Source organism: Lithobates pipiens, unplaced genomic scaffold, assembly GCF_037356315.1.
Source record: "Lithobates pipiens isolate NorthernLeopardFrog02 unplaced genomic scaffold, aLitPip1_a1.2 Scaffold_3, whole genome shotgun sequence".
NCBI classification, from domain to species: domain Eukaryota; kingdom Metazoa; phylum Chordata; class Amphibia; order Anura; family Ranidae; genus Lithobates; species Lithobates pipiens.
This window is the reverse complement of record NW_027507790.1, coordinates 77,161,237-77,176,309: the sequence shown is the minus strand read 5'-3', so window position 1 is coordinate 77,176,309 and position 15,073 is coordinate 77,161,237. Positions and strand designations below refer to the sequence as shown.

Sequence of the window (15,073 nt, the reverse complement as noted above, 5' to 3'; positions counted from 1 at the left end):
ACACTCTATACAAGATAATGGCTCAGTAGGTCTGAGAGAGCTAGTGGCTGATTTCCTGGGGGGCTGTTACTATTTGCACACTTGCCACATAAGCACTAACCTAGGAAAAGTGAAGCTTTTTCTCCACCTAAAAAAGTAGATACCGTTGAAAAATTAAACTGGGATGGAATCGGTTTCTATGTGCAAAAGGCCTAGTTTGCTATATTTTTCTGTGTACCAGTTTTCATAATTCTCACAAAACCAGAGATATTCATTCCCCTGAGCCAAACTGTCCGTTTCCTTTGTGGGTTTCAATCTGATTAGTAACTGACAATACAGAACAGTTATTTTTCTAAATGAGGCCTATAGTGAATACACTTTATCTGGGTTTTCATTATTTGCAGGCACATCCAGACATCAGCAGGGAGCTATTTCGTGGGAAGACACATTGAGGGAATATGTGATGCACTCAAATGCTAATAAACAAATTGCAAATGAACAGCACTGTAACAAAACAATTCACTATCCAGGAACTCTCTCAATAGTGGGGGGGGGGGGGGGGGGGCTCCAAACTGCATTCTGGGGACCACGCCCAGCCCGCTACAAGATTTGATCTGGCTCACAGCTAGGCTATGATCAAGCCACACTGTCTGTGTCAATGGTTGCAGACAGCGTGGCTTGGTATCGAACCTGCAAGTTGACCACCATAGGAAGAGGCTTCCTATGGTGGCACATTGAGAAGAGGAGAAGAGGAGGAGCCCAAAGTGCCAGCAGGGAACCAGAGAGGAGGATTGGGGCTGCTCTGTGCAAAACCTTACACATAGCAAGTACGTATAACATGTTTGGTATTTAAAGAAAAAAAAAAGAAAGCATAGGTTTACAATCACTTTAATGTCTATGTCAGGGGTATAAAAATGCCTATAACTATACAATGTAAAGGGTACTGGTGCTGCTATGTAAACAAGCCTACATTCCGTGCATACGCACATTTTTACTTTCCTGATGAAGTGAGGTGTCCTGGGTAAACTGCAACTCAAGCCATGTTCGTGGAGCAAATAGACTGAAGTGCTGTCATGTTTTACAATCATTATCATAAGTATTTCAATATTTATATACAGTGGTCCCCAATCTTTGTCAACTTTTATCTAAAGCCAAAACTTTTGTTTAGTTTTGGATAGAGTGAGAAAGGGTTAGAACCTCTGTTTTCACTGCGGTCCTCTGTTAAGGAGGATCTAACAGTGGGGTTTATTTACTAAAGGAAAATCAATGTTGAACTACAAGTTCACTTGGAAGTAAAGTCGCTGTAGATCTGAGGGGGACATGCAAGGAAAACAAAAAACAGCATTTTTTCTTGCACATGATTGGATGATAAAATCAGCAGAGCTTCCCCTCATTTCAGATCTTGCCCTCAGATCTACAGCGACTACACTTCCAAGTGCACTTGCATTTGTAGTGCAAAGTGGATTTGCCTTTAGTAAATCAACCCCAGTGTGTCACAAGCTGAGCTCAATGTACTTGTCTTGCTCCACAAGAACAGTTGGTGAAACTCATGAACCTCGGCATAGAAGTACTGCCAGACAACTGGCTGCAGGGAGTGCAAATTAGAGCACTGAGAAAGGAAAAAAAAATTATACGCGGGCGCGGTGCAGAAAGTGTGTGTTACTTACTCACATGACTGAGCAATTCAAGAGCCAAGCGGTGCAAATATAGTAATCAGTGCAAAATTGTACAGAGAATACTGATGCCATCGAGAATAGCAGTCACACAAATAGCATCTCTAGGGCCATCCAAGGTATAAAAAAAAAAAGCCAATTAAGAAACCTGTATATTTTGAGATTTTAGAAAACACACAAACACGAACACAAGTTTGCAGATATTATCTCAGATTGAATTAAAGTTCAGGTTAAGCACAGTAAAGCTCACTTCACATTTTACATTTTTAATTACAGTAACCCCGCCACACGTTTAGATAAGTCAAATTCAGCAAATGATGTAAAAAAAACAAAAAAAATTCAAAAATCCATAGGCAAAGGTTATCAAAAGTGAAAATTGCATGTCAAACTGATTAGTGTATCCAGAGGTAGGAGTAGCGTAGATTAAATGGAAATCTTGACTTCTTTTTCATAAGTCAAGTATGCTCTGCCCCTCCCACCTCTTGAGCCTCCCTGCTGGTACTTTACTGTGATTGAATGGCTCTACTGATTAACCACTTGACCACTGGGCACTTAAACACCCTTAATAACCAGACCAATTTTCAGCTTTCGATGCTCTCACGTTTTGAATGACAATTACTCAGTCATGCAACACTGGATCAATATGAATTTTTTTTTTTTTTTTCACACAAATAGAGCTTTCTTTTGGTGGTATTTAATCACTGCTTGGTTTTTTATTTTTTGTGCTATAAAAGAAAAAAGACTGAAAATTCTGTTATAAAATTTAGCAGATTAGTAATTTTTCTTCATAAATTTTGGCCAAAATTTATACTACTACATATCTTTGGTAAAAATAAGTACAAATTGGTGGATATTATTTGGTCTTTGTGAAAGTTATAGAGTTCACCAGCTATGGTGCCAATATCTGAAAATTGATCACACCTGAAGTACTGACGGCCTATTTCAATTCTTGAGACCCTAACATGCCAGAAAAGTACAAATACCTCCCAAATTACCCCTTTTTGGAAAGAAGACATTCCAAGGTATTTAGTAAGAGGCATGATGAGTTTTTTGAAGTTGTCATTTTTTCCCACAATTCTTAGCAAAATCAAGATTTTTTTTACTTATTTTTTTCACAAAATTGTCATATTATCAGTTTATTTCTCACACACAGCATATGCATACCACAAATTACACCCCAAAACACATTCTGCTATTACTCCCGAGTATGGCGATACCACATGTGTGAGACTTTTACACAGTGTGGCCACATACAGAGGCCCAACATGCAGGGAGCGCCATCAGGCGTTCTGGAGCACCAAGGACAATTCTGACATTTCTCTCCTACATGTAAAAATCATAATTTATTTGCTAGAAAATTACATAGAATCCCAAAATGTTATATATGTTTTTTTAGCAAACACCCTGGAGAATACAATGGTGGTCGTTGCAACTTTTTATCTCGCACGGTATTTGCGCAGCAATTTTTTGAATGCTTTTTTTTGGAAAAAAAAACAATTTTGTGCTTTAAAAAAAAAAACACAGCAAAGTTAGCCCAATTTTTGCATAATGTGAAAGATGAAGTTACGCCGAGTAAATAGATACCCAACATGTCACTCTTCAAAATTGCACACGCCCGTGGAATGGCGCCAAACGTCTCTACTTAAAAATCCCCATAGGCGACGCTTTACATTTTTTTTTACTGGTTACATGTTTTGAGTTACAGAGGAGGTCTAGGGCTAGAATTATTGCTCTCGCTCTAACGTTCACAGCGATACCTCACATGTGTGGTTTGAACACCGTTTTCATATGTGGGCGGGACTTACGTATGCGTTCGCTTCTGCATGCGAGCACATGGAGACAGGGGCGCTTTAAAAAAAAATATTTCTTATTGTTCATTTTACTTTATTTATTTTAGTTTGACATTTTTTTCCCCAAAAATAATTTTTTTGATCACTTTTTTTCCTATTACAAGAAATGTAAACATCCCTTGTAATAGGAATATGGCATGACAGGTCCTCTTTACAGTGAGATATGGGGTCAATAAGACCCCACATCTCACCTCTAAGCTGGGAAGCCTGAAATAAAAAAAAATAAGTGGTTAATAGGGAGGCTCAGGAGGTAGGAAGAGGTTCAGCCCAGCAGTCATTTTCTTATATAAGCTACCTACAGGAGTTGGGCAAAAATATTGAAAGACAACATGCTTTGCAGGTGTGAAAGTGATGACGGAAGGCGGAAGTGATGTAACATTCTTTTGCTTCTGCTGTGTGATGAGACACCTAGCTATCAGGAGAGAAGCCTGGCTTTCGTCATTCACTGCATGCGCTGCTAGTAACATATGGAGTCATGTCAGAGCTTACTGAGTTTCAAAGAGGGCAAATTGTTGGTGCCCGCTTAGCTGGTGCCTCTGTGGCCGAAGTTGCTCATTTATTTGCGGTGTTGCGAGGTACAGCATCAGCGGTATATACCGTTTCCAGGAAAACAGTCGCGGTTAACATGGCCAACTGATGGAAAGAGACAAAAAGGACATTGCACAGGATTGTGACCCGGATTTTTGCATGAAGAATGGTATCAGATTCCATTATCCAAACACTTATATTTGTCAATTTCCAGGAGAATTCAGGCCGTCTTGGATGCCAAAGGCAGGCCAACACCATATTAGGCAACAATTTTGTGCTTTTACCATACTTGTTTCTATAATTTTGTCAACCCCTGTATAAATCAACAGAATTAAGATTTAATTTTTTACTTAAAGCGGAGTTCCGCCTGGGGGGAAAAAAGAAAAAAAGTCAGCAGCTACAAATACTGCAGCTGCTGATTTTTTATATGTGGACACTTACCTGCCCAGGGAGCCCGCAATGTCCTCACCTGAAGTCGACGCGTCACTCTTGATGCAGGCGCCGGCATCCTTACTAAGGGAAACAGGAAGTGAAGCCTTGCAGCTTTACAGCCCGTTTCCTACTGCGCATGCGCGATACACGCTACTCTCTCTGAATGCTCCCTGCTGTCTTCTGGGACCTGTGTGTCTTCCAGAAAACTATTCTCAGCAGGATCAATAACACCTCATCAAAAAAAAAAAAAAACATATCTGTCAGAGATCAATGGAAAACCAGCTAAAACTCATGTGTTAAAAATGTGCTTTGCAAATTAATTGAAAATTGTATGCATTTTGAAATGTAAAGTGCAAACTAGAAAATATCTATTAAAAAATTCATGCAAAAAAAAAAATGATGCAGTAAATTACCATTATTTGCTCACACTATGCAAGAACAGGCATTATTGAGGAAAATCTTAGAAAAAATAATGTATGTATCTTCACGTAAGTAAATGAGCAGATATATGCAGCAGCAACAATTAAATATATTCCCTGATTTATGTATAATAAACAAGCATTGCTGCTGGTCAATACAACAGGCTGAAACATATTCATTAATATCTGATGGGGTTGCATGTCTGCCAGCTTCTTGTGGCAGCGAAACAGCCAAATGATGAGCAAATAAAAGGCAGGTAAAAACTGCTAGCACTGCTGATCAGAATATGAGACGGCTGATGTTCCTGGAAGACAACAGCCAGCCAGCTGCCAGTAAAAGCATCTATTTGTTTTCCAGTGCTTCTCATTATCCAAAAATTGAAATAGACATGGCTCGCCAGGCGTTATTTCCAGGTTTTGTTGATGGACTGCTTGAACACTGAATCCACTCCTACACATCCTGAGGGTTTCAGCTGTAGAGAGGGTCAGTGCTCAGCCTCCCCCTCCCATGCTTTGCATCTAAGGATTATGCTAGTGCCATTTTACCTCGTAGCCAACTGGGCTCTCTGCCAAGGTCAATACAAGTCGCAGCCAGTTTCATGAATAACGGGGGAGGCCCGGCCCACTGGAAACTCTGAGATGTTAATCCCAGCAACAGATTAGTGTTCCCATAACAGAGCTGTACTGAAATGCATCAAGCAGGGACAATGCTGGACAAACTCCAAGTAGACCACAAGACACCAATCTAGTTCCTCGCCGTGCCACCGCAGCAAGGATTTTATTTCCCAAACTCTATTTTAAAGCAGAGTTTAATATAGCAGAGCGATTACTGTATAAACAGGTGAAACATTTATATCACATTTAAAACAGCCATTTTTTATGATTTTATACTGTAAATTAACCCTTCAACACACAGCTGATCCTAATAAAGAAGTGTCTTCTCTGTTCTATTTAGAATGGAAAAAGTAACAGAGCAGCCAAAGCACAGCCCCAAGGGCCTTCGCTCTGAACCTATGCTTCCTCTTCACACACCCAAATTCCCTGCAGATATCATTAGTATTATTATTATTATACCGGATTCATAACAGTTTACGCAGAGCTTTACAACATAAGATATACACTTGTTAAGCCTGAAATATTGCAGAGAAAAGCAGTTTTGTGTATATGTGGCATTTGATAACAGTCAGGTTCATCACGGGTTAACTGTTCCCATGGGCGTAATGCTAGCCATACATAGCTTAAAGTGGTTGTTAAGCCACTGAGTCTTTTTTTCTACAATACCCTCTGTTACATTAAATAATGTTCCCTAGTGTATGTGTTTTTTTGTTTTTTTTTAATAAGCTGCTATATACCTTATTTTACAGCGCCGCTCACGTGACCGGCCGCCTTTCTGCTCTCTCAATCTGACAGCTATAGCGGGCGGGGCTGACAATCCCCCGCTGACATCAGCCAGGAAGAGGAAAGGAAGAGAGAGGTGGCCAGCTGGTCACGTGAGCGCTGAGCGGTGCAATGAAAAAGGTATACAGCAGGTTATTTTTATTTTAAAACACATACACTGGGGCACATTATTTAATGTAACAGAGTAGGCGTCATCTAGGGTAGCTTATGCACCCCTCCAGTTCCCAGCACCACTTCAAGCTGCAGCAAATCAAGCTCACACCGGAGCCAGCAAAGATGGTGATAATGTAGTATTTATTGCACCATGAGGATCACATACATAGCAGGCCAAACAAACAGACCGATATATCAATGCAAAAACTGCCCTCCCCCCTGTAAACTGACCATGGTTTATCATGGCTTCTAAACTCCTAACACCGTGGTCAGTTTACGTGCCTCCGTCATCCGCAGCTTTCCTCTGTCCTACTCCTCCCCCCCTCCATCCCTGCCTGTCAGCTCCAACTACTGCTATCATATCTGACTCTTCTTTCTACAATCCCCTCTGTTACATTAAATAATGTGCCCCAGTGTATGGGGCAGAGACATCAAGCTGCTGCATGATATCGGTCAGCAGCGGCTTTCTATGTGAGTTACAGCAGTTTTTGCATTGATATATCGGTCTGTTTGTTTGGTGTGCTATGTATGTGATCCTCATGGTGCAATAAATACTACATTATCACCATCTTTGCTGGCTCCGGTGTGAGCTTGATTTGCTGCAGCTTGAAGTGGTGCTGGGAACTGGAGGGGTGCATAAGCTACCCTAGATGACGCCTACTTAGAGCCCTTTCACACCAGAGAGTTTTGCAGGCACTATAGCGTTAGAAATAGCACCTGCAATCCGCCCTAAAAAAGCTGCACCATTGTCTATAGTGTGAAAGCCCGAGGGCTTTCACACTACAGTGGTGCGCTGGCAGGATGTCAGGGAAAAGTCCTGCCAGCAGCTTCTTTGGAGCGGTGAAGGAGCGGTGTGTTTACCGCTCCTCCACAGCTGCTCCCCATTGAAATCAATGGGGCAGCGCTGTAATACCGCCGGCAAAACGCCGCTATTGCGGCATATTGCTGGCGGTTTTAACCCTTTCTTGGCCGCTAGCGGGGGTAAAAGCGCCCCGCTAGCGGCTGAAATGTGAAGGCTAAAAATAGCGGCGTTTTACCGCCGACACTATGGGCGGTGTGGTGTGAAAGGGGCCTTAAGATGACATGCTAAGCTTGCTACACATTTTGCAGCACATTTTCTGGTAAGTGTTCATTTCACAAGGTGGTAGCTGGTCCTTCTTTACACTGGGAAGTCTGGCAACAATCTGAGTCATTTGAAGGAATTAGAATACATGTGTTTTTGGATCTTATACAGGACTTATTGCAATTTATGCACATTATATATAAACACTTTATTTTTAAATCATACTGCACTAGGATTGACGGATTTATATTTACGTTGATTTATGCACTTTATATAGAAATGTGACTAATTGTTGCACTTTGTGATCAATTGTTGCACTCTGGCTGTGTGGCACCACAGGTGATAATCTTTATGGTTCCATAGGGGTTTTTGTATGTCAACCTTTCTGCTAGCAGACACCTTTATCACAGCACGGACCTTTTTAGATACGGGTATTCTGTCGGCTGCATTTATCAGCAGCTGACTGAATACAATAGCCGGCAGTGAAGATGCCTCCATCCATGCTGTTTAGTTTAAATAGGGGATTCTCACACTACACGCAGTTCCCTAGTTATAAACATCTGACTTAGAGATGACTCCTACTTACAAACGGAGGGAGGCAACAGGAAATGAGAGGAAATCTACCCCTAGTACCCCTAACTCCTGTTAGCCCTTCGGACCATGTTGTCGGATAATCTGACCGCGTGCGGGCTCCATCGGACTGTTTCCATTGGAATATCCGACAGACAAAGTTTTAGAGCTGGGCTATAAACTTTGTCCTATCGTTTGTAGAGAATTCCAATCGGACAAAGTGCCACGCATGCTCAGCTCAAATTCCTAGACCAAAGCTATTGGCTACTAGCCTGACCGTAGTCCTGTCGTAACGAAATAACATCACCAAGTTCTGAACGATCAGATTTTCCGACAACTTTGACCGACCGTGTGTATGCAACACAAGTTTCGGACAAAATCCGACGGATTTTGTTGTCGGAATATCCGACCATGTGTATAAGGGCTAAGAGTTATTATGGGGAAAAGGTGTCTCCACTGATGCTTTATCATAAAGGCTTGTTTCCACAACACACAATTTTCAAAAGCCAATTGTCATTGGGACAGAAAGTGAGATGATCTTCTGAACAGGGGCACAGACAGCAAAACAAACATTACAGGGGTGTTAACCCTTCTCTATGCTATCCAAAAAAACATAAAAATAGTTTTTTTTGGCTGGAGCTACACTTAAAAAATTACCTGTTCCGACTTAGATTCAACTTAAGAGCAAACCTACAGACCTTTTTTGTTTGTAACCGGGGGACCGCCTGAAGTTTCCATTCACACTGATTGTCCAACATGGCCAACTGGGCTTTTCAGATAAATACTATAAAGCAGAGGTGCTGCACCATCAAAATAAAGCTAGAAATAATTTTCTATACATTACAAAATAAACATTCAGATTTTTGTGTTCAACATCAACAATTTCCCTTTGCCGAGCAGAAACCTCCATGACGAAGTTGGAAGTGACACAATGCATCGGACATGGCTACACGGCAACCAGAAGTGATGTCAGGGCATTGAGCCAGGAAGTGATAGTGACCACTCTGATCCGTGAGGGTGAGACCGCTGAACTGTGTCACCTGACAGTAATTTCAATATGGGCTTGTTTATTTTATTGTAAATGTAAGTGCAATTCTTTAAAATAAAAGCGGGTACTTTAAGGTTTTACACTATTGGAGGAATTTTCTATTTCCTCTACCTGTGGCTATACATGTGAGTGAATGGAATTTCAAGGTGCTTTTTATATTAACATATACAGTGACTTGAAAAAATATTCATACCCCTTGAAATTTTCCAAATTTTGTCATGCTACAACCAAAAACGTAAATGTATTTTATTGTGAAGTGGAAGGAAAATAATAAATGGTTTTCAACATTAAAAATAAATATAAATATATAAATTATATATATATATAAAAATTATATATATATATATATATATATATATATATAATTATATATATATATATATATATCACTAACCCCCGAAGGAGCTGCTAGTTATTTTTGGGGTTACCTTCTGTTCTCCTTTTGGCACGTCTAGGGGATGTCTAGTGGTAAATAGCCCAGTCACTTGAGACTGACAACAGATCCACTTGAATGAATTTTATTTGCAAAACTCAGTCAATTGAACAGTCTTTCAACTTGGGATCAGAGGGTTGAGAAGGAAGTTCAGGTACTCTTAGTGTCAAATAAAAAAAAACCTGTAAGAACTTGCTTACTTTGACTGCATCCAGAGAATAGCCATTCACAGCTGGATGGTCACCCAGGTTGGACAGTCCCTCTCTCACAAGGCCTAGCAGCCAACAAGGTGCTTACTCAGGAACAAGTCTCTGCCATAGACATTGTTGTAGAATGTACAAAATAATGTCTCTGCCACAGGCATTGGTGTAGAACATGTAGGGAAACTAAACTTGAAAACACTTGTAGGATACCTGGATCTTTCAGCCTGCTTGGCGATATCCTCAAGACCGGACTCTCTCGGTTACTTCAGCCCTTCCAGGCTCTTGTTAAGAAAACCAACCCGTACGTGGTGTTTTTCTAAAGAGCTCTCCCCTGGAATGCTCGAAGTACTCTGGGTCTCTCCCGAACCGGAGACGGCACCCAACCACCTCAGAATCCTCCTTAGTTTCCTTGCCTCGGGCTAGCCAGCCCGAGGCATTAAAGTCAGGTGGATCTGCACCCCAGGCCATAACCTTCCTGGGGGCTGGTCAGGAGGACCAGGTCCATGAAGTCAGCACATCATACTGGACCGGAACTCCGTACCACGTGACATCCGTATCTTAAATGCCCTCTCCCAGAGGGCACAGCGAGAGGGCCACTCCCACTGACCTGACTCCGAAAGAGAGTAACTTAAGCCCCTAACCAGACCATAGTTCCATGCCTGCCACAAAAGACAATGCCCCCTGTGGCCAGACTGAACATCTCACAGTCCAGTCAGACTGATGCAGAGGTCCAGTTTAGACAAATAAACCCAAACCAAACTGCAGTTTAGGCGAAGTTCAACTTTGAAAAACGCTTAGCGTGTGCTCTTCAGGAGCCGCCTCTACACATTTACTCTGATACCCCTAACTAAAATCTAGTGAAACCGATTGCCTTCAGAAGTCACCCAATTAGTAAATAGAGTTCACCTGTGTCTAATTTAATCTCAGTAAAAATACAGCCGTTCTGTGAAGCCCTCAGAGGTTTGATAGAGAACCTTGGTGAACAAACAGCATAATGAAGGCCAAGGAACACACTAGACAGGTCAGGGACAAAGTTGTGGAGAAGTTTAAAGCAGGGTTAGATTATAAAAATTATCCCAAGCTTTGAACATCTCACAGATCACTGTTCAATCCATCAACTGGTAGCATCATGTAGTGGGACTGCTTCTCTTTAGCAGGGACAGGGAAGCTGGTCAGAGTTGATGGGAAGATGGAGAGAGACAAATTACAGGGCAATCTTAGAAGAAAACCTGTTACAGTCTGCAAAAGACTTGAGACTGGGCCGCAGGTTCACCTTTCAGCATGACAACAACCCTAAACATACAGCCAGAGATACAATGGAATGGTTTAGATCAAAGAATAGTCACGATTTAGAATGGCCCCATCACAATCCAGACCTAAATCCAATTGAGAACTGTTGCAAGACTTGAAAATTGCCATTCACAGAAGCTCTCCATCCAATCTGACAGAGTTTGAGCTATTTTGCAAATAAGAATGAGCAAAAATGTCACTCTCTTGATGTGCAAAGCTGGTAGAGACGTATCCAAAAAGAATTGCAGCTGTAAGGCCCCTTTCCCACTGGAGCAGTGCGGCCGTCGGCGGTATATTTAGCGCCGCTTTACCGTCGTTTTAGCGGTGGTCTGCAGGCGCTAGCAGGGTGGTTTTAACCCCTGCTAGCGGCTGAAAAAGGGTTAAAACCGCCCGCAAAGCACAGTATAGCCGCGCTGTCCCATTGATTTCAATGGGTAGGAGCGGTTTAGGAGCGGTGAATACACCGCTCCTTCACCGCTCCAAAGATGCGGCTAGCAGGACTTTTTTCACTGCCCTGCTAGTGCCTGACTTTTTTTAGCGCTGTAGTGCCTGAAAACCGCCCCAGTGTGAAAGGGGCCTAATTGTAGTGAAAGGTGGTTCTACAATGTATTGACTCAGGGGGGCTGAATACGAATGCACACCACACATTTATTTGTAAACAAATTTGAAAACCATTTATCATTTTCCTTTCACTTCACAATTACGTGCCACTTTATGTTTGTCTATCACATAAAATCCCAATAAAATACATTTACGTTTTTTGTTGTAACATGACAAAATGTGGAAAATTTTAAAGGGTATGAATACTTTTTCAAGGCACTGTAAGCGTTGTTTGCCAGTCATGAGAATGAATGAGTGTTATGGTTAAAGCGGGATTCCACCCTAAAGTGGAACCTCCGCTGATCGGATCCCTCCCCCCCCTCCGGTGTCACAATTGACACCTTTCAGGGGGGAGGGGGTGGAGATACCTGTCAAAGACAGGTATTTACACCCACTTCCGGGCATAGACTCCCGTGGGAGTCTACGCCATTTCCTGCCCTGCCGCGCTGTCTGCTGGGACACACACGGGTCCCAGTGACAGCGCGGAGATTTGCTATTGCGCGACGCGACTCGCGCATGAGCAGTAGGGAACCGGGAAGTGAAGCCGATTCGCTTCACTTCCTGATTCCCTCACCTAGAATGGTGGCGGCAGCAGCCGAGTGCCGATCAATCGGCCTCGGCATCGCTGGAACCCAGGACAGGTGAGTGTCCATTTATTAAAAGTCAGCAGCTGTAGTATTTATAGCTGCTGGCTTTTAATATTTTTTTTTTTTGGTGGAATCCCTCTTTAAGGGAATAGAATGTTCACAAGCACTCGTGATGGTGGATATGCGGTGCATTATTTTTCAGTCAGAAGAAGTATGACACTTTTATCACACCTTTTGTGGACTTTATACATTCTATTTTGGATGGACTCATTTAGCCATCACTTTTTGTAAAATTGTTTTTTGATTTTTGTTTTGTGGTGCGTTACTGTAGAGTTTTGATTATTTCTAGTGATATTTCATCTAGGTTACCAATTTCCCTACAGCAGTTTTTTTAAAGAATGGATGTGGCTGCTGTATTTCTGTAAGAACACATTTGCTCATAACCTACAAACTTTGATTATTCACACTTTTCTTTATATTTCATGTAAATAAATACTGTATATATCAGAAAATCTCATTCTTGTTCCATAAACTGGAGCGTTTTTGTGGTCATACTGATGTAGAATCTGAACCACACAGCTAAAAGGATGTAAGGTTACAATGCAAATAGTGTAGAATTCAACCGCATAATGCTTATGATTTTTTTAATGGGAACATTTTTAACCTTCTTTACAATGGACATAAATTGTCTAGAGTACAACTCCCCACAATTAATGGTTCAGGGACTGTCTACAACAATTCGACCTACTGATCGAAAGTCACAACATTAAAAATAGGTGTCATCAGACATAGCCAACAACACCCTTTCTGGCCACATCTCAGGCATACTGGATGATCTGTGCTTAAAAACAAACCAAGCTGTATCAGCAGTACCCGGGTTAATAACATATAAAAAAATAACTTGCTGCCCTTCCTCCCTTGTGGCCACTATCCAAATGAAACACAGAAAGGAAGGCCAGCTGGTTTTCCTCAAGTCCTTATCCCAAAGCACAACCTGCACAGCATTCCAGCTATCTCCGTACCATCCTCAGTGGAGAAAAAAGAAAAACACTTTATAAATGGAAACAGATTGTGCTTCCCCTGAACTGAATGGAATGATAACAGAGAAAATCATAAATGCCACCATTCTTGTAACCCTGTATAAACAATGGTCACTTGGACTCATCTATGTCAGTAAAAGTGAGATAAAACAACCCTTGGTGTGCCCAGTACAGAAAGGACTTACAATATGAATCAAAGATTAACAGAGGGGCGTAAGACATGACAACAAAATCAGCTCACGTGGTATAAGGCTTTAAGATCAGATCCTAGGATGCACATTTTATTATAGTTTTGGGTAGAGTGGAGAAGAGGGAGACCCTTTGTTAAGTTTTTATTGCAATATGTTCCCATGGTGGGGCGATTGAGCCCTAGAGTTGTTGCCGGGACAAGAGGTAAGGGGAAGTCTTCCAATGTAGACATTTCGGCAGGATTAAACCTGAGGTCTAAGGGTACTTCCATGCTGGGGCGATTGAACCCTAGAGTTGTTACCGTGACAAGAGGTAAGGGGAAGTCTTCCAATGTGGACATTTCAGTAGGATTTAACCTGACGTCTAGAGGTACTCATAAGGTACTTGTAGCCAAACAAAGAACCAACTTTCAACTGAATTTGAAAGCAAACAGTGTGTGTGTCATTCACCCCTGGCTGATCCACTAGGAGAAAATGTTAGCAGTCAGGTTTTTTGATTAGTCTCTTGGATAGTATGTTTTTGAATGTTTATACACCTTTAAGAACATTATCTTATTGTTATAGCTTCACTACCTTGCTCATCTCCTCATTGGCTGAATGTTGGCTCTGGCTGAGAAGTTGCGAGTGTCTCATTAGAGGTTCCTGCAGAAGATCCAGTCTAGGCCTTTTTGTCTCAGTAAGTTCAATATCGGATGCCTTGCTCATGTCAGATATGTATGAATGGGGGTCTCCTCTCCCATGCAGTTCCTGTGACCTGGAGAAAGACCAACATATAAAAAGTTAAATTGAATTTCAAACTGAAGCACTAAATAAGACAGGTGCTTAGGATAGTAATGAATCTGAAAATTGAGACTACTTCAGGATACAGAAGAAACATACTGAACATATGACCTGGACAGCCATTGCTGGACAGCTGGAAGCATGTCTGTTAATATAGAGAGAGAGAGAGAGATGCTCACTATAGGTTCTCCCTTTTAACACTGGGAGTGAAAAAAAAAGCTACATTTTTAAACATCTTACGTTTTGTTTCTTAAAACGGAACTTCAATCATTTTTTCATCTTTCCATCAATTAAATCGTCTAACCTTGTTGTTTGAACTTTGGATAGTAAAACATTTTTTTTTTTTACATTATACAGCCCACTTCCTGTTTCTTGTCTGGAAAAAATCCTAGGCTTAAGGCATCATGCACAGCTCTCTCTCGCTCTCGTGAGAGTTTGCCATGACGTGAAGGGGGTGAGTCATAAGAGGGCCAATGAGAGCTGGAGGTATGCGTCTGTGCAAACCCAGGAAGTGAACAGGCAGCAGCTTCAGCTGCCCACAGTTAAAATGGCTGCAGCCAGACTCAGTGCAGGGAGATTTCTACAGCATATTTGGCAAGTACAGAATCACAGTATATATAAAATAATATGCAAAGTGGTTGGAGGGAAGATTCATAAAGGCAAAGATGTTTTTATTACAGATTATGTGAGCAGACTGCAGTTCTTCTTTAAATAGCGCTCCGGCACAAACCCAAACTCCACTTCCCAGGCAGCAGACTGAAGAGAAGGCCCACTGTCCTATTTATTTTTATAATTTAATTTTTATTTTTATTAATGACATAAGGCTGCAACAATACGTA

General features: G+C 41.6%; 1 protein-coding gene across 18 annotated transcripts in view; it reads right to left on the bottom strand.

Annotated features, from left to right (window-relative positions):
- Positions 1 to 15,073, bottom strand: part of NCOR2 (nuclear receptor corepressor 2) — a 640,543-nt gene that overhangs the window by 390,269 nt on the left and 235,201 nt on the right. For all 18 annotated transcript variants that reach the window (XM_077461835.1, XM_077461842.1, XM_077461827.1 and 15 more), the window contains exon 4: positions 14,028 to 14,208. In XM_077461835.1, the coding sequence (XP_077317961.1) occupies positions 14,028 to 14,208 (181 nt within the window). The remainder of the gene's footprint in view (positions 1 to 14,027; positions 14,209 to 15,073) is intronic.